General features: G+C 43.8%; 1 protein-coding gene across 1 annotated transcript; it reads right to left on the bottom strand.

The window, feature by feature from the left end:
- Positions 1–5,934: 5,934 nt before the first annotated feature.
- syngr3a (synaptogyrin 3a) lies at positions 5,935–20,563 on the bottom strand (the record flags this gene model as incomplete). Its single annotated transcript, XM_079520349.1, has 4 exons — positions 5,935–6,206; positions 7,591–7,736; positions 13,189–13,423; positions 20,462–20,563. 4 exons carry the CDS (start codon positions 20,561–20,563, stop codon positions 5,997–5,999), a joined length of 693 nt encoding a protein of 230 aa, XP_079376475.1. The 3' UTR covers positions 5,935–5,996.
- Between the last annotated feature and the right edge of the window lie 376 nt (positions 20,564–20,939).

The following is a 20,939-nucleotide window of genomic DNA, read 5'->3' as shown; positions in this document are numbered from 1 at the left end:
TGTGAACTGCATTGGGCATTTATTATCATGAATCTATTTATCTATCTATTGGGTCAAAGGAATTGTGTAACATCCACTAAAATTGTACTATAAAAAACATTGCATCACCGCAAATGATAATGCTGCTGTATTACTGTGGCTCGTGGTGTCAATGTATTCATTCGGTCGAAATAGCATAGCATGACGGGGTGTGAAAACTTAGATTTTGGTGCAGTCAGCCTCTTTAAGATTGACCAAAAACAAAGAGTGTGTTATTATTATTATCATTATTATAATGTTCATTAAATAATTAATGATTATTAGTAATTATTCTTCTTATCGTCAGTAGTACAGGACAAACCAGACCCTGGACAGCACCAGCACACACAGGTTCCATTTTACTTCAATAAACGTACTGAAATTTTACAATCAACCAACACCACGGTATAGTGTACATATGGGCCTAAGACCAGAGCACAAAACACAGAGAGAATGCTGTTTTTATCACGTATTATCTACCACACTGAAGAGACTGAAGCACTGAGAACAAGTAATACGACCTGAACTAAATATTACCCAGTAACACCCAACCCTGGGGTACCACGTGTACTGAAGTGGTACCCCAAATGGAAGGCAACCACACCATGGCAGAGTACAGCAGGGTTCGATTTGATATCTTAATGAAATACATTTTGCATTTTCCTTTTTGGGAAATGCATATGTGACCAGATTTGATTGAGAGCCTGCCATCGCGCAAACTCCAGCTTTTCACCAGAGGAGAAAAACCTTTGATGAGTTAATATAGCACAGGCAGACTCTTCACCTACTAGAGCATGTCTGAAATAAGTGTCAGAGCTGAAATCGACATGTAAATATGAAATAAATGCTTAAACATGTAGCTAGGTGTAATGTTAGAGACCACAGAAGTGAACCTTTCAAGCCTGTTTTCTCAACTCGCTGTTTTCTGCAAGACATTACTCTATAAGCCATATCTCCAAAACTGGTGGGTCAAACTGAACAACCAATATGTCAATTTGAATGGCAGCCCATCAGTCAAATTTATAGTCACATATTATCTGATTATGTTTGACATTGAACAATTTCATTTAAAAATATATATATATCGTATGTTATAGGGGTGGGCGATCGTGATAAATATCGGCGAGACGATACAATGTCTCCACGATATGCCTTTTCAGAGATATCGTATATATACGATACGATACATGTGCATACATACACACATGTATACATGTGTGAATGCACATTCTATGATTTGCAGTTCGATACCTTAATTTACACCCGGTTTTGTTCACCAAAGATAATATGTATTTTGGTCTAAATGGTCCGTTACTCCTTTTTCTTTTAGTTTTTGATACCTTGTAGTTGAACTGAAAAAATAACCATGAAAACGCATGAAAAAAATAACGTGATAATCGTGATGCTGCTCGAAAAGATATTGTGATATTATATTTTTCCATATCGCCCACCCCTATTATGTTAACCCTGGCGTCCCAAATTTCTCAAACTTTGTCCATAATTTGTCAAAATATGTCAATATCTTTCGCATATTATTTAAACATATTCAAACTTGGCCTTACAGTATTAGTGGTTTATAAATCGAACCCTGAGTACGTAAAACCCTAGCTGTAGTTTTAAATACAACCCAAATAGTACTCACTGATCATTCACCACCCACCCACCCACCCACCCAGCAGTCCCAACCCAGACCAGACAAGACCCCCATATTAAGCCAAAGAACCTGAAAGCTTTTGGAGCGGACCAAACCCACATGTACCCCCACCCCACCCCCAAAACACCTATACCCAGCCACATTCAGCAAGACTCAGACTAAATGAAGCAAACACTAACTAAAGCCTAATTTATGCTCCGTTGTCGTGCGACAGAGCATATATACATTTGGCATTAGACCCCCAGCCTGGGAAGATATACAGGGAGGGTGAACCCGTTGAGGTCCAACACTAATGTAACTGACTGACTGACTGAGCGTTTTCATGAATACGTATAAAGATTACATTCACGGCTGACATGCGTTGTGTAAGAAAGTTAGCCGTGAAACCATGGGTGCATTCTGTGAGCTCCCGGCGCGCATTTCCGAACGCTCCCCATATTGGAAAAATTGCAGATCTACAAGCTTACCGAGCTTGTAGATCTGCTATTTTAGAAAAATCTTGAAAATGTGGGCGCAAATCTTTGAATATATATTCTTTCAATTTTCGGTTTTTAACTCAAATCTTTCTGGGGAGGTCCCTGGAACGACATATTTTCAGATGGGGGTCGGCGGCCATTTACATATAATTTGTGTGGTCCTTGAGATGAGTTATTTGAGAACCACTGACATATAGAAACATAGGTTTTTCCAGAAAACTGTCATGATTTAGAAGAAGTAGAATCTCGTGTCAGGTCTAAATGGGTTAAGTGAAATGACAGATATACTCATTAACCCCCCCCCCCCCCCCCCCCCCCCCCATCCCCCCACCCCACCAAACCACCACGAGTATGGCTATGATTGGTCCTCAATCATTAGGCTGAGATGATGTCATTGCACGAGGCAAAGAGAGACAAGTTCTCTCAATAAAGTCAAATTCCTGGAACATAACTAACACACAAGAGGACTTCCGTGGTGGTGGCTATAGTGAAATCTATCAATGCAATTCATATGAAAATGAATTCTGCAAAATCAGGATAATCTCAAATTGCTAAATCAACTCTTTACATTTTTAAGAATAAAAAATATATATCGTACACTAAAAGTCATATCAATCAACATGTAGTGACCCCAGTAAAGTTATTTCATGCACGTTCATCAAACATTTACAGGTTTCTCGAGAGTGGCCATTTATTAGTACCCACTCCTGCAGCGCAATAGTCTTCCTCACCTGCAGGGGGTGCAGTTTACATCGGGCCAGATAATAAGGAGAGCAGGCGAGGCATTCTAGATTTCAATAATATATATATAGCAACATGATATCGGACGGTTAACAGTATTTTCTTCATATTTGGCTCCTTTATTCATCATAAGTATCAATAATAACAACAAAGAAATCTGTTGGGTTCATAGTTTTGAAAGTGCCATAATATACGATACAATGTTTAGTTGACAGCCTGTGATTGTGTGGCAGGAATGTTGATCACAATTCTAGAATTAGAATTCTAACGCATAGCACAATGAAGTAGAACTCCCCAGCAGTATACCCCTCCTAATCACAAAGAAACCCACAGATTAACAACAAAAAAAAAACTGTATACACCTCAAACTTTTTGTTTTTTGATTTCCATAATTACATAGATACTGTATATACACGCACACACAATGTCAAACAGGCAGACTGGCGTACACACAAATTACATATGAGCACAAACACGCACGCACGCACGCACACACACAAAGGCACACATGCTCTCACACTCATAAACCATCATCAGTGGTTAATGTATGTGAAACACACACACTCACGCTCGCTCGCGCACACGCACACACACACACACACACACACACACACACACACACACACACACACACACACACACACACACACACACACACACACACACACACACACACACACGCACTGAAACTTTTTTTGTACACCAAATAAGTCTAGTAAAAAAAAAAGACATTAGCTGATTTTTCCTCTTTTTTTTCTTCCTCTTAAACCAAGCTGAATCATTCTCCATCATCAAATAATTAGCCACTTAAACCCTACTTCGTTGACCCTGGAGTACCACAGGGTTCTGCCAGGCCCCCTCATATTCATTTTGTACCGAAAATAGCCGATCTACAAGCTCACAATGCGTCATGTTGTGACCCGCTGCATGAGCTTGCAGATCTGCTATTTTCGCCGCCCAGAATATGGACCCATAGGTTTCAAGTGGTTAAAAACCCCATTGTTCCTGCTTTGTGAACACAATTAACCCATTTTGGGCGGGAACCCCTTTTGGTGTTTTAAACATTATGTTATAATTTAGCTATTGAAAAATAGCAGATCTACAAGCTCGTAGCGCGCCACCAAGTGGCGCGCTACGAGCTTGTAGGTCTGCTATTTTTTGAAAAATCGTGAAAATATTTATTTCAGAAAACTGGGTTAAATCCTTAAGGTGGCCTTACACTAGCCGATCTGAAATCTGATAGCACCACACACTACAGGATAATCGGAGCGGGGCAGAGCAAATATCAAACATTCTTGATGTTGATCGGGTCAATCCCGATCGCGCTTTGAGCGGTCGGGCACCCCCCGAGCGTCAAAAATGCCCGATTATCGGCTAGTGTAAGGCCACCTTTAGTTGTGTAACAACTTGTGTTAACAACCAGAGACAGACAGACAGACAGGCCTGATGTGAGAATCAGAAGGCGGCGATAAGAAGTCAGAACACAGGGCAGTTTGGCAGCTTCTAGAAATGAAACAGAAACAGACTTGATTCGCCCAGAATCTCCCCTGCCCATTTAATTCACCCCTCCCTTTTTCAACACTCAACACTGGCCAAGTGTCTCAAATAACAACCCACAACAAAGTTGGAAAGCAGCATCCCTGCGTTGTACACATTCCTATAAAAATCTGAATCACTTAGGTTAATATTTTCTCTAATTACTAGTCCAGTCTTGGAATCAATCAACGGTTAAATTCAACAATAGCATGTAATATTATTTAAATATTCTTGTGAAAGTATGTTCAGGGATTATCTTTGAACCTTTCACACCTTCTCTGTTTAACCCATTCTGGGCGGGGCCGGGGACCCCTTTTGGTGTTAGCATTATGTTATGCTTTAGCTATTGAAAAATAGCAGATCTACAAGCTCATAGCGCGCCACCGAGTGGCGCGCTACGAGCTTGTAGGTCTGCTATTTTAAAAAAAATCGAAGAACGACTGACATAGAAACATAGCTTTTTCAGAAAACTGTCAGGATGTAGAAGACATTTTTAGAATCTGATCTCAGGTCAAAATGGGTTAAATGAGATCGTTCCACCGCACCAGGTGAGCTCATGCCTCTACCTGATCAACAACATGTTGTTTGTTCAGAGATAAGAATGCATTTTTCTTAAATATTTCTCAGGACAAATGTAGGCTTCTATTGTGCTACAAAGCAGTGGAGGCAGGGTGTGATTTGAGACATGGCTTAATGTGACAGTGGTGCACCTACCCAACTACCTACCCACCTACAGTATCTACAGAACATGAGATATTGCACTTGGTCACAAATATTGTCATTGTTGCTGTCATGTATTTTTCTTTTTTCTTCTTTTTTTTCCTTTTTTTCTTTTTTTTACAGCATATGGTAAACTACTAGTTTAAGTCACTTTTTGAGACACACAGTACAGTATGGCACTTAATTGTTCTCTAAATTCAGAAACATGCAGATTCAATACATGTCGTCAGTTGTAACTGCAGCAGTGAAAGGGGACACACAAATAATACCTAAATCACCCCCATTTTGTTTGGCATGAAAAGAAAATTGCTTTCGAGGTGCTACAAAGACTGAACAAATGACTTTTCTTTAAACGTATAGGCTACTGAATGTGAGAGACTGCTGCACTGTGTTTCATAATCTCACTTAGATTTTTGGTGGAGTCACTAACCTGTTGACAGTCTGTATCCCTCCTTTTTGTTAAAGGTGAACCAAGGACGAGTTTCAATACTACAGAGTGGCCACATCTCCTGTCCTTCCTCCTTGCATTCACTAGAACCCGTTCTTCTACACAAATCTTAAGACACTAGCTACAGGAGGTAAATGTGTCCTGTCCAGTACTACATAGTCCATGTAGAAAATTGCTGGAATGTTAAAGTGAGGAGAAAAAAAAGAAAAAAAGAATGGACAGGAGTCAGCGGTGGAGGAAGCCACTTCTACGCTATCGAAACTCGCCCCGAATCGAGTGGTGAACGACAACATCACGTATGACATCACGGAAAGCAGTATTCTTCCTACTCTCGTCTCATTCCATCCCCATAAGCCTCTCTCTCCCCCTCTCTCTCTCCATCCATCAAATCAACGTATTCCTCCTAGTAAATGGGAACCTGGTACGTGGGCGCCGCGTTGTTCTCGGTGAATGGCGGACTCTGGTAGGTGTCTGTGGTCTCGGTGGTGCTGCCCTCTGGTGCGTTGGAAGGGTAGGGCTGAGCGGGCGGGGCGCCATCCACGTGGTCGGTGGTGAACAGGGTCATGTCGGTACCGAGGAGGTACTTCTGCACCGCGCGCACCGTCAGACCACCCTAAAGACAGAGGAAGAGACCCAGATCAGGGCAGGCAGAGGAAGTGATAGCAAGACAGAACGTGAAAGAGATACAGGCAGCTTTTCATGTGCTTATGAGGTGACAGTACTTCATTGGACCCCTTGGTGTGGTTGTTATGTGCAATGATGTCTTCCCTTTGTATTTAGGGTTTTTTCCTGGAGGCTGAAACCTTGACGGTCAAACGTGCCAATGAAAAAAAAATCACACCCGTGTGAACTGAGTGGTGTAATATAGCCTGTCTGACGTAATGAAATCATGTCTGACGTAATGAAATCACACCCGGGTGAACAGGGTGAACATAGCAACCATGCTAATTTTTTCTGCACAAACAAAGCCAGTTGTAGGAGTGGTTTACACCACTCAAAAAAACAGTGATATAGTGACATCACAATATCATTCCCTCCCCTAACCTCTCCCCCTTCAGGTGGATCACCACCCATCACCACCCACCAGGAAAACCAGGCATACTTAATAAACTGTTGGGTGTGACCACATAAAAACGTCATTATAACAAATACTGTACACTTTTTTGAAAAAAATCTTCTACGAGAAGCGACATCGCCGGTCGTGTGCACGCATCCGCCTTGTTGACAGCAGACTGCTGGGCGAGTGCTGGTGCTTTGGCATGGGGGGTCAGATCAACATATGGAATGAATTCTGTACTTGAGTATACAGGGTTTGATGAGGTCAGATCAACATATGGAATGTAAGAACAGGTTAGCTCCATGGAGATGATGGAGATCTAATGGTGGCAGCGGGCGCAGTGTCTTGAGTGTACAGGGTTTGATGAGTGTATGGCTATCCAAGGTTTGGTGAGGTCAGTGTCGTGATTATGCACCCCATTCGACCGTTATCTCTGTATTGGATAGGCGAAATCATCCTGTTTCAGTATGTCATTATCACCTATTGTGACGGGTGATAATGTCACTGATGTCAATGACGGAGGCGCGCCGTGTCTGGTGGCCTTGAGCCACGTGAGGCACCGCCGAGCGAGGCGCTAGCCGAGCAAGTCGCCGTGCCGAGCGTTGCGACGGCCACCAGACCCGGCTCAGCGCTGTCCGAGTTACGTCCCGATAGGCAGAGAATAGTATATTAGTAGCCCCTAGTTTCCATGCGCCGACAATAGAGTTGGAAATGACACGTTCAGCCAAGGGTGAGTAATAGTATGCCAGTATGGCCATATTGGCCCTATTGAAAGGTGCTGATAACGGATGATTTCGCCTATTCAATACAGAGATAACGGTCGAATCCGCTGGATTATGGAGAAGAAGGAGAAGGAAACCTTACCCAGGTGATTATGGAGAAGAAGGAGAAGGAAACCTTACCCAGGTGATTATGGAGAAGAAGGAGAAGGAAACCTTACCCAGGTGATTATGGAGAAGAAGGAGAAGGCTATAGCGGCTCGAGCTGCGTCCGCCCCCTGGTTCAGTGGCAGCTCATCAGGAGTGGTCTGAGACCACTGATTGGCCAGGAAGCAGAAACTCACAAAATACAGGAAGGTCCAAAAACCTGAATAAGCCAATGAGAATGTTTAGGTTACTAATAAAATAAAATACATTTGAATGATGTGTGGAATGGATCTTGGGATCCAACTTATGCCACGTCCCCGCTCCTCAGCCACTGATGGACTAATAGACGCCTTAACAGACGACGTCACACTGATAAGCAACAGCATGCGCATTGCGCACGCATACCGGCAGCACAAGAACCCTGCCTCTCATAAAATGCAATGGAAAAGTTCTAACTGCACTCATGTGTAAGAAATGCACCATCAAACTTTCAGATGCTGTTTTTCTCCCAGTGTGGAGGAAGAATCATTAGGATTTGAATTGTGATCTCTCGCCCTTGAAATATATAATCCTTGGTTTCTGTTGTGTTTGATCAATAATAGCAATTCAAATCAGTTGTCCTCAAAACCACACCTCCAGCCGCTGTCATAAGAACGGGAGGTGCGCTCATGATCACGGCAGCAGAGCCTGTTTGTCCATGACTGCACACGCACCTGCAACCCATCAAGTATAATTTATGTGACACCATCGTCCCGCGATGGTGTCGCTCATGCCACTGCGATGCCACTGCTCACAGCAGTGGCATCCGCGACGCGATGTGAGCTTGTATATCAGCTGTTCTCTGTGCACAACACTGTTGCGCTTTGAAGTATAAATGTCTCCTAGGGTGCACCTCACTAGCCAACACCCAAGAGGAGGTTGAATGGACTGAAACCAGTTCTCCCCAAAACAACAGATTTGGAGATCTGTTGGGAATTGATTACATGAAACAGTCATCCGTGCGCCCATTCCCAATGTTTGTAAACAAATAATTGGTCTATATTTGGCACGAACATTTATAGCGTGTAAGCGTGACCATATGGTATGACCATAATAAGACTTTTCACTACAGTGTATTCTGTATTGGTCATGGACTTATTGTCTCCACCAGGCCGAAGGCATGGGGAGAGAGTATGTTTTGCACGTCCGTGTGTCCGTGTGTGTGTGTGTGTGTCCGTCCGTCTGTTACCAGCTAATCTCCGGCACCGTTAACCCGGTCGATGCCAAACTTTGCACACACACTCCCTGGATGCCAACGATGAACCTCTGCCCCACATTTTCCAGAACGGCCTGTTATAGCGCCACCATGAGGCAGCTTTTCACATTTTTTACCTAAAACTGCACCGATCTGCGTGAAACGTTGCATGCACACTCCCTAGAGGCCAAGGACAAACCGTTGACCTGCATTTTCCGCATCTGCCTTTTATAGCGCCACCAGGAGGCCGACTTTTGTAAAACACATTTTTTTATATTACTCCTCCAGATTCTGTCCAAAAATCTCACAAATCGTTACACACTATCTCTATGGTCATGTGCTCAAGTCGGATCTGTGCGATATTTCATATTCCATCCTAATTGGCTATAATTAGCTTTCACAGTTTGCAAGATTGCCCCGTTTTGAACAAAAGCCTCAAATCATGAACGCAGCATGCAATTTATGTGAAATCTTTCACACATTTTCTTACTAGGCTGAGGAATATATCCCACCCTTTTCACATTGGCCTGTTATAGCGCCACCAACAGGTTGATTTTTGCAAAACACATTTTTGGAACAAAATGCCTCAAAAACATGTTTATATTAATCCTAAACATTTTGCCAAACATCTCACACAGTCCTATCCTCCTGGTGGAGACCTGTGCCCAGAAGGGCACTTTTTCTAGTTAAGGATATGTTTCTGGCATTTAAGTATGTTCTGTATTGGCCTTGTGTTTCTGTTCTCTGTGTTTTTGTCTCCACCAGGCCGAAGGCATGGGGAGAGAGTATGTTTTGCACTCCGTCCGTGTGTGTGTGTGTGTGTGTGTGTGTGTGTGTCCTTCCGTCCGTCTGTTACCAGCTAATCTCCGGCACCGTTAACCCGGTCGATGCCAAACTTTGCACACACACTCCCTGGATGCCAACAATGAACCTCTGCACATTTTCCAGAACGGCCTGTTATAGCGCCACCATGAGGCAGTTTTTCAATTTTTTTACCTAAAACTGCACCGATCTGCGTGAAACGTTGCATGCACACTCCCTAGAGGCCAAGGACAAACCTTTGACCTGCATTTTCCGATATCTGCCTTTTATAGCGCCACCAGGAGGCCGACTTTTCTAAAACACACATTTTTAGATATTACTCCTCCAGATTCTGTCCAAAAATCTCACAAATCGTTACACAGTATCTCTATGGTCATGTGCTCAAGTCGGATCTGTCCGATATTTCATATTCCATCCTAATTGGCTATAATTGGCTTTCACAGTTTGCAAGATTGCCCCGTTTTGAACAAAAGCCTCAAATCATGAACGCAGCATGCAATTTACGTGAAATCTTTCACACATTTTCTTACTAGGCTGAGGAATATATCCCACCCTTTTCACATTGGCCTGTTATAGCGCCACCAACAGGTTGATTTTTGCAAAACACATTTTTGGAACAAAATGCCTCAAATCATCCAATTGCCATCAAAGGCGTATGAAGAAATGTCACCCTTTTCACATTGGCCTATTATAGCGCCACCAGGAGGCCACAACCTGACCTGCCCTGGTGGAGACCTGTGCCCCGAGGGGCACTTTTTCTAGTTTGTTTTGTTATTGCCTTGCTTTTGTGTATGTTCTGTACGTCTTTCCTACCTGATTATTGTAGCCTTAAGTCACCTGTGTTCTGTTTGCCTGTTAGCCTATCCCAGTGTTGATTGTCTGTTTCAGTTCACCTGTGTCTAGTTAGTCTTTGTCTATTTATATGCCCCAGTTTGTTCAATTCCTTGTCAGATTGTTGTTTCATGTCAGTGTGTTAGGTACTATGTTTCGGCCACAAGCCATTCTGTATTATAGAGGGTATGCGCGTGACATCATCGTACCTGGAAGTTATGTAGGATCTCCCACTGAGTGGCAAAAAACGACTTTCTGGCCTTGACAGCCCATTCATCCAATCAGAAAAGTCCTGTCTGATTGCATTAAACAATGTTAAACTCACGGACATTGCAGCTGAACGAAAAGCTTGAATTATCCTCTTTCTATCTGCAAAGTTTTTGTTTCATGAAAATCCACCATAGAAATGTTATGATCTACTTTCTGTCAAGAAATGCCCTGCCTTTGATTATTTTTCTAAGTGTCAGAGTTTGGAAGTGCTTGTTTTCTATAACACAACATTTTGCTGCCTCCTGCATTATGTGACATTTAGAAACAGGTGGTACGCAGGACAGTTGAGTGATTTCCAACGAGCGCTTCCTAACTCCAACACTCCATGCTGCTCAATGTTTTGCCATTCAGTCTAGATGAGGGGGGCGTGTCCTGATGGGAAAACCATGCATGTGCATACTCTCTATTCAGTCCTTATTTTTTGCCTGCCCCATTTTATGGGAAGTTTAAGTTACAAAATAAGCATCCTGAACATTTAATCCTGCTTTTGGGTCCTTTGAACGCACCCTGACACACAGTGGTGTGGCTCCATTGTGGACATCCATTATAGACTCCATTGTGACACACGCACACACGCACATGCACGCACGCATGCACGCACGTACGCACTCACTCACTATTGCACTGTAAAAACCTAAGCCAGGTGTTCTTTTTGTGTTCACCAAAGTGGGTTTTAGTTCCCTTTTTATAATTAGACTTCCTTTTTTCTGATTTTGGCCGTCATTTTAGAACCTTGTCTTACTTGTGTCATTGTATTTCCTCTTTTAAAAAGCACTGAATTGTGAAGTCTATGGGCTCTAACGTATGCCATGCCGGCCACTATACCCACTATACATTATGCCGACACCTTTATTTGTGGGTGTGTCTGTAGGCATGTTGATGCACTTTCTCTATAATTGCTATCTTATGCACACAGGTTTAGGACAACGGAAAGCGCCTCCTCAAACGACCCGTAATGCGAATTCCGTTTGATAAAATAATGCGAGACCTGAGACCTGAGTTGGACCTGCCTCGGCTTGATGCATGTTGCAAAACATTCACAGCTCAGAGGTCTCGTTCTGTCTGAATTCTGCACAAATCTCTGTGATTGTAATTGTCCTATAATCAGAATTCCTTGTGCCCATTGTGTTTAATTGTCTAGTTAAAGACGTTATGCATTGTGCACAATTTGCTCCGTTCAGTTTCATCACCCCATTAATGGATATTTAATGGATTAAAATAATGTCAAATTCCCCATAATCAGTAACACGTAGCTGGTACTTCAACCAATTTATTTAAAGGCAATTAAAGGCTAGCTGGTAAGGAAGCAACGGGTGTCATGTTATTTCGCCTCAGTTCAGTGCAAGTCCGTTTAATTAATCCAATTTCCTTTTTGCTTGATACAGTTTTGTAGAGAGGCAATACACTCATGATCTATATACCAAATGAAAGTCCGAACTTATATAGATTACACAGCACTTTGAATTTCCAGATTTGAGCGAGTTGTGACTCAATGAAATGATGAGTGTTCTTGATGCATCCTGTGCGTGGTGGGAAAAAAAGAAAAACGGCACGGGGGAGCAGCACAAGTGAGGCTGTGTTGGTCGCGGAGTACATGACAGGTGACACAACCCTCTGTAAAAATGTATTCCAAGCCCAGCAACGCGTGGCTCTTCCATGGGCCATAAGGCTAGATATCACTGGGCATAAATAAATTGCCCCTGACTCAAGATAGGGCCCCTATGTGTAAATCCCAAACCACACTAATGGGTCGAAAAGAGATGCAACAAAGCGTTTTTAGCGTTTGTTGCAGCGGTGTGATATGTCCTGTTGCACGTCGGCGCATGGTGGCGCATGTCGACGCAAGTCAGCGCAAGTGATTCAATTGGTTCAATTCAATGGTTGCTTGCAACTACATGCGTCTACTCACAACCGTTTGGTTGCATGGAGTGGCATGGCGACCCATTGGTGTGGTTTGGGCTTTAGTCAAACCTCTTGAGGCCTTGTGGGCCAACATTTACTTACTGAAACACAGTGAACTAGTTCATCTTGGGGGGGAAACCCAGTGTTTTGGTTCCACGTCTTGATCTGGTTCTATCATCTAAATGATATCTGTATTCTTGTGTGTTATGTGTACAGTATGTGTTGGTGTGTCTAATTGTGTACCTGAATCAAGGAGTATATTCTATAAGCTGTGCTAAACTATGGGCCTTAGTCAGTTCATGGCTCTAAAATGGATTTGTACTATTTTCTCTCTCTTTAATTTGTTTCAACACAGAATGTATGATTTTCTACAACAGAACATGAACAATGGACCTTTGATTGAGACAAAGATACAAAGAAACAAACAAGCAGACAAAACAAATTGATACAAAAAGACAAAAAGGTAACTAACTAAATACCCTGATAAAGGAAATGCACTAATGGCACAACAAGTCATTGGGAAGTCTACAGGTATTGTCTTGTCATACAATACAATTACATGGCAATAGTAATAATCGTCCTAACGCCTCGAAGCTCATATCCATCTCCTCACCTGAGAAGCCCACGTCCAGCATCACCGCCTTCTTCCTGTCTTTGATGGAGCTGATGGAGGCAAACTTGAAGTCCAGCAAGAAGAAGAAGGAGCAGGCCAGCAGACCCACCAGGCCCACGAACACGCCATAGTTGCAGGCGTCGGCGTTCTTGTTGAACACACAGTGGAGACGCTCGCTGCCCATGTTGACGTAGCCTTCGTTCACAATGGAGGCGAACACCACCAGCGAAAAGATCTGAGGGACAGGATGGAGGGAGAGAGAGAGGGCCGAGGGGGAAGGAAAACGGAAAGAGATAGAGAGAGTTAACCACTTTAACCCATTTTGACCTGAGATCAGATTCTAAAAATGTTCTTCTACATCCTGACAGTTTTCTGAAAAAGCTATGTTTCTATGTCAGTGGTTCTTCGATTTAAAAAAAAATAGCAGACCTACAAGCTCGTAGCGCGCCACTCGGTGGCGCGCTATGAGCTTGTAGATCTGCTATTTTTCAATAGCTAAAGCATAACACAATGCTAACCCTGTATACCCTGTATAATTTGTTCCTTTCCCCCTCTACACTAAACATGTTGCGTTACACGCGAGCTTATGCATCTCCATTGTTTGCCGAATGTACACCTATTTATGACATGCCCAAAATAGGGCAAAATGGGGACACCCTGTGGTTAATTAAAGGAACCCATGTGGTTAAAGGAACAGGTGTCTGAAGCTGTTGTGGCTGTTCTAATGAGTGGCTTTGGGCGCGTTCGGAAATAGTGCACTGAGCGCACTGTGCAATGCAAACTAATAGGCGAGTGTGCTCCGGTGCGGTATTTCCGAACGCGCCCTTTCAGTGAGACGCATGGCACACATTCATTTCAAACCCCCGCTCCGCCCCCAAAGCCCCCCCCCCCCCCCCACACACACACACACACACACACAGATGCACGTACTGTAAACCAAAACACCTCACTAACAAAAGAAAACAAACCCCATCCGAACATGGTATGAACATGTACGTGAGCGTGATCAGAACAAAGGCATGACCTAATTTCCTCTCTCTCTCTCTCTCTCTCTCTCTCTCTCTCTGTGTGTGTGTGTGTGTGTGTGTGTGTGTGTGTGTGTGTGTGTGTGTGTGTGTGTGTGTGTGTGTGTGTGTGTGTGTGTGTGTGTGTGTGTGTGTGTGTGTGCGCGCGTGCGTGCGTGCGGCGCGTGCGTTTTGTTTGTTTGTTTATTAGTGAGTGAGTAGAGAGTACAGTATGTGCACGTGGAATTTAAGTGCGTGATGTATGTGTGTGGGTTTGCGTGTGAGACAAATGGAGCAATTGTGTGGATGAAAAGTGTGTATTCATGTGTGAGGATGCTGGATGTGCGCATTGCATCACATGGTCCAGGGAGGTGGGCATGAGGTCACTGCACTGTAGATCACTGGTTCCCAAAGTGGGGTCCGGGGACCCCCAGGGGTCCTTGAGGGAGTTCCAAACTCCCTTGAGGGAGTACAAATGGAACCAAATGGACCCTAACAAGGGCCCATTTGGTTCCATTTGTACACTCTCAGAGTTAAATTAACATAGATTTTACAATATAAATTGGCGGTCCCAGGTATAGAAATGTCATTAAATGCGGGTCTGTAGACTAATGCATGTCAAACTGGGGGTCCTTGAAAGTAAACAGGTTTTGCTAGAGCTGTAAAAATCTTTTCTTATGGGGGTCCCTGGCATTATATCTTCAAATGGGGGTCCGCGGGCTAATTAGTGTCAATTTGGGGGTCCTTGACATGAAAAAGTTTGGGAACCACTGCTGTAGATCACTGGTTCGCAACCTGGGCCAGGGCCCACTGGTGGGGCGCCAATGGTTTTGCAAGTAGCAAAGCCTACTTTCCACGGTGGACGCACTCTGAGCCCCCCACCACACGTATAAAATGCACTTTTTGGGCAGAAAGGGATTTCTTTTTCACCGCAGAATAAGTATTCCCTCTCTAGTGGATTAAGTACTCTCCAAACATCGACCAACCCATTTCATGCATTCCTTCCCTTACTACTTTAGCTGCAGCACTTAATGGCTGGGGGTTCCATAGTTGGAAGTGCCATAGTTTTGTGCGGAGGATAATAGAATATTCCTAAACAAAAAGTTGCATCATCTTTATTGGTATTAAGTGTAGCCTAAATGGTTCATGATTTATGTCACATTTTAGGATTAGATAGATAGATAGATAGATAGATAGATAGATAGATAGATAGATAGATAGATAGATAGATAGATAGATAGATAGATAGATAGATAGATAGATAGATAGATACACTGGGTAGTACACTGAGTACACTGGGTTCCCCCCTCCTGCTCCCATCTGGGAACTCTCAGGCAGACTTGATGCCCGGCCACAAAACGGCCTGGCCAATCAGCAGCAGCTAGAAGCTAGAAGCTGCTGCTAGAAGCTGCTAGAAGCTGCTGCTGATTGGCCAGGCCGTTTTGTGGCCGGGCATCAAGTCTGCCTGAGAGTTCCCAGATGGGAGCAGGAGGGGGGAACCCAGTGTACTCTCTGCTGCCCCATCTGGCGGAGTCAGGTTAGTAAGCGCCCACGATTACATTTCAATAGATAATTGACACTGGGTGAAAAAATGGGGTTTCAAAATTGTGGGATACAAATTTTTGATTAAAAGATTTTCAAGTGGGCCCTGATCCAGAACATGTTGAGAACCACTCATGTAGATCAATATACACCACCAAACCTGGCTATTGAAAGATCAATATACACCACCAAACCTGGCTATTGAAAGATCAATATACACCACCAAACCTGGCTATTGAAACATCATGTAGATCAATATACACCACCAAACCTGGCTATTGAAACATCATGTAGATCAATATACACCACCAAACCTGGCTATTGAAACATCATGTAGATCAATATACACCACCAAACCTGGCTATTGAAAGATCAATATACACCACCAAACCTGGCTATTGAAAGATCAATATACACCACCAAACCTGGCTATTGAAACATCATGTAGATCAATATACACCACCAAACCTGGCTATTGAAACATCATGTAGATCAATATACACCACCAAACCTGGCTATTGAAACATCATGTAGATCAATATACACCACCAAACCTGGCTATTGAAACATCATGTAGATCAATATACACCACCAAACCTGGCTATTGAAACATCATGTAGATCAATATACACCACCAAACCTGGCTATTGAAACATCATGTAGATCAATATACACCACCAAACCTGGCTATTGAAACATCATGTAGATCAATATACACCACCAAACCTGGCTATTGAAACATCATGTAGATCAATATACACCACCAAACCTGGCTATTGAAACATCATGTAGATCAATATACACCACCAAACCTGGCTATTGAAACATCATGTAGATCAATATACACCACCAAACCTGGCTATTGAAACATCATGTAGATCAATATACACCACCAAACCTGGCTATTGAAACATCATGTAGATCAATATACACCACCAAACCTGGCTATTGAAACATCATGTAGATCAATATACACCACCAAACCTGGCTATTGAAACATCATGTAGATCAATATACACCACCAAACCTGGCTATTGAAACATCATGTAGATCAATATACACCACCAAACCTGGCTATTGAAACATCATGTAGATCAATATACACCACCAAACCTGGCTATTGAAACATCATGTAGATCAATATACACCACCAAACCTGGCTATTGAAACATCATGTAGATCAATATACACCACCAAACCTGGCTATTGAAACATCATGTAGATCAATATACACCACCAAACCTGGCTATTGAAACATCATGTAGATCAATATACACCACCAAACCTGGCTATTGAAACATCATGTAGATCAATATACACCACCAAACCTGGCTATTGAAAGTGGTGCCTGCCTTGATTTATAATGTTGTTGCTGTCGTGCAGAACCTTTTCTGTGACTGTACCATCCAAGTGCTAAAACAATCATTTCTGCTAATAACATTAGCTTAACGCTCTCCTTTGTCCTCTCTTTTTGAAGTGGTGCAACCACTTCCTTAAGTGACTATGTGTGTGGCTGGCTGGGTGGGTGGCTGGGTGGGAGCACGGAAACAGCATGGTTGTTTTTCACCACCTGTGCGCAACCTAACGCACACACAAACACACACGCACATATTAACTGTATATATGGTGATTGCGGGTGTGCCAGTACAGTACAGTACAGTACAGTACAGTACAGTACAGTACAGTACAGTACAGTACAGTACAGTACAGTACAGTACAGTACAGTACAGTACAGTACAGTACAGTAGAGGGTACAGTAGAGGGACCCCCACACGGTAACTCTGTCATTTCTCAACCGTTTCGGATGCGGGGCGGCTCGCCGGAATCGGGCCGGCACCCTGGGTGCGTTCCTGTGGGTCTGGAACCCCCCCCCCCCCCCCGGGGACCCCCACACGGAATTGCACCACTTACTTCACACGGGTGTGATTTTTTTCTTTCATTCACCCTTTCAAATTCTTTCTCTGATCATTTCGTTCCCCCTGCCATTTCATGCTTTGTTTCCTATAGGAGAAAGTGTGTAGACTAGAGACAGGACACAAAGAGCAGATAGAAGATTATTATATAGTTAACTAAAACTAAACAAAGAAATGGAAACTAGGATGGACAAATAAAATGTTTAACAGAATGAATTAAAACAAATTGATTAAAAAAACGATAACTTGAAAGTGTGTGTGTTTACAATACTACTACAGTAATTGTAAACACAAATTAGACAAGAATTTACAAAACTAAAATAATTGAGAAAGTTTCTCCAGTTTTGATGCAATATAATTCATACATAAGCCTAGTATTATGGGTGGATGTGACATCTATCTTCCAATTTCTTAGCTGTGCCAGCTTTAACTGTAAATACATTTTTAAAATGGTATGTTCTTTTTGTTACACAATACGTTTTGTGACCTTTTTGAATCTCACCCTGACAAATACAATAAAATCACACCCGTGTGAAGTGAGTGGTGCAACTCCGTGCGGGGGTCCCCAGGGGGGTCCCCGGAACCTCCAGACCCACAGGATGCCACGGTTCCGGCGAGCTGCCCCGCAAAGACAAGGCTGCACCACTCAAAAAACCAAACCTAACACTAAAACTCACTTGAAAAAAACTACTGGTAAACAAAAACTCTCTCTCTCTCTCTCTCACGCACGCACGCACGCACGCACGCACGCACGCACGCACGCACGCACGCACGCACGCACACACACACAGCACAGCACACACATCAGCTGACAAACACTTGGTGGCAGAATAGGGCCATGTGATGTCTGCTCCCACACTATGCACCTCACAAATCCGCACGCACGCACGCACGCACGCACGCACGCACGCACGCACGCACGCACGCACGCACGCACGCACACACACACACACACACACACACACTCTCTCTCTCTCTCTCTCTCTCTCTCTTACACACACACACACAGGGTTTAGGTCATATGATACAGATCAAACACAATGGGATAAAGTGGCTCCATATCTCACTATGTCTGTATGTAGTGATGCTCTTGGTCACTCACAGTGAGTATGCAGTACCTCACTCGCATTTCAGAAAAACCTCCTATTTTCAATTGAAAAAAAAGAGCCTTACGACCTTTACGTTAGATAAACCTGCGTGCTACAACAGGCCTAATGAGAGCCTTGGAACGAACATGATGCGTCAGTTTCCATTCCACATGGATCCCAAGAGAAAACAGTTCAATAATCTCCAATAACATTCTACAACAGACGTTATACAAACCTGTATGTTTTCGCTTTCAGTTCAATATATGACATCAGGATAAGGATGATCTCTCTCTCTCTCTCTCTCTCTCTCTCTCTCCTAACCATGCCCATGTGGAAAGCCAACATCTTATCCACTAGCCTAAAGGGGAACTCCATGTTGGCGTTAAGATATTAGGCTTTTGGCCATCAGACAGAGGCTCTGAACCACTACTACCACCACACACACACACACACACACACACACACACACACACCACACACACACACACACACACACACACACACACACACACACACACACACACACACACATTAATCCGTTCTCAAATCATATATTAAAGGCTAGGTGTGCTGCCATGCTCATTTCAGCACTCTGGATAGCCTATTTCAACCAATTCCTTGGTCAGAAGAACTATAATGTATAATATAAATATTTCATTCCACTTTTGTCTTTTATCTCCTTTTTTGGGCGACTCCTCTGCAAGTATATACCGATACCAGAGGGGGGCTCAAGTACCACCACTGGTTGGGAACCTGCATGGAGAACCATAGCATCTTAGCCTATATTCCAAGCAGCAGAGTGCATGATCCATCCTGGTCCACACAGACGATGCACTGGATGCAGTATTATGAAACGTTAGGAAACCACCACGTTTCCAGACCCTGGCGTGCGTTAATGATCACCCACCAATCAAAGATGCCAATGACGCGCGCATCTCGTGACTGGCCCCACGCACGGACGACGACCGTGTTCTTCTAAATTGGCATAGATATTAGGGATTCCCAAATCAGATAACTGGTATGGTTTCTGTATATCATTATGAAAAATAACCTTAAGTTAAAATGTCCAGAGCGAAGAAGAAAAGCGACTCTATGCAGTCTCAAAGCTGGCCGAGACCGAGTTCGTTAATGCCTATATACAGAGAATGAAAAGCGACGGCCACAGTATGAGGTTGTGGAATGCTGAAGAATTATTATGGTGGTCTGGTCGCTATACACATGCATTGCAATATTGGGACAGGCAGGCATAAGGCCCTGTAGCATCCTATTAGTCGACACACATGGACCTATCGGCTAGCCTACAATAATGCACTGATACACCAAGAAGACATTAATGAGCGGACGTATAGCCTATAGTCTGTTTCACATGAAATAGCCCAGGCCTATAGTAGCCCAAAACATCTGGAAATCAATTGCAAGGCCCATATGCCATGGTCCCTAATAGGCTAGTCAACCGAATTATCATTTATTATACAGGATAACAATAATGATCATGATGTATCCACATAGACAGGCCTGACGCCAGCACAGTCCGTTTGGACGACAGGCACAGACCCTGCCCATCAATTATTATCATCGGTAGATTTTCCTAGAGACTAATTTGCGGCTGGAACACGTCACGGGTCCCATTGAGCAGCAGCAGCAGCAGCAGCGACAACAGAGAGAGAGAGAGAGAGAGAGAGAGAAGCAGCCCCTCGGTCGCGGCTCGGTCTTACGTTCTACCCACCCAGGACAGGACCCGCAGGATGGTCTGCGGTTGCTTGGCGAAGGCTATCGGGTCGATGGTGGATCCGGCCCGGCCCGCTCCGAACGATCCCACTCCGTCCATCTTCTGTACGTCGCTCTCTCTCGGTGCGCTCCTCCTCTCGGCTCCACGGCTGGATGGATGGATGGGCTGCTGCTGTATGGATGTAGCCAGGGACGGGTCTCCTCTCTCTCTCTTGCGCGTGCTCTGACTGACTGTGGGACGCACGGCTGTGTGTGGCTGTGCTGCTGCTGTGGTCGGGGGCGCGCACGACCGATGTGTGCATGTGCCCGCGTGCTTATATAGCTTTCAGTTTCCTCACTACTCACCGTCACAATGATGGTAGCATCTATAGTATTATACCGCCCAGCAGCATCAGCAACGGCCAGAATCCACAGACACAGCTCTGCAGATGTGCTGTGTAGTATAATGCAATATGAACCAGATGTATAATAGGCGT

Source organism: Electrona antarctica (genome assembly GCF_951216825.1).
Source record: "Electrona antarctica genome assembly, chromosome: 14".
Classification (NCBI taxonomy): domain Eukaryota; kingdom Metazoa; phylum Chordata; class Actinopteri; order Myctophiformes; family Myctophidae; genus Electrona; species Electrona antarctica.
This window is presented reverse-complemented; position numbering and strand designations above follow the sequence as displayed.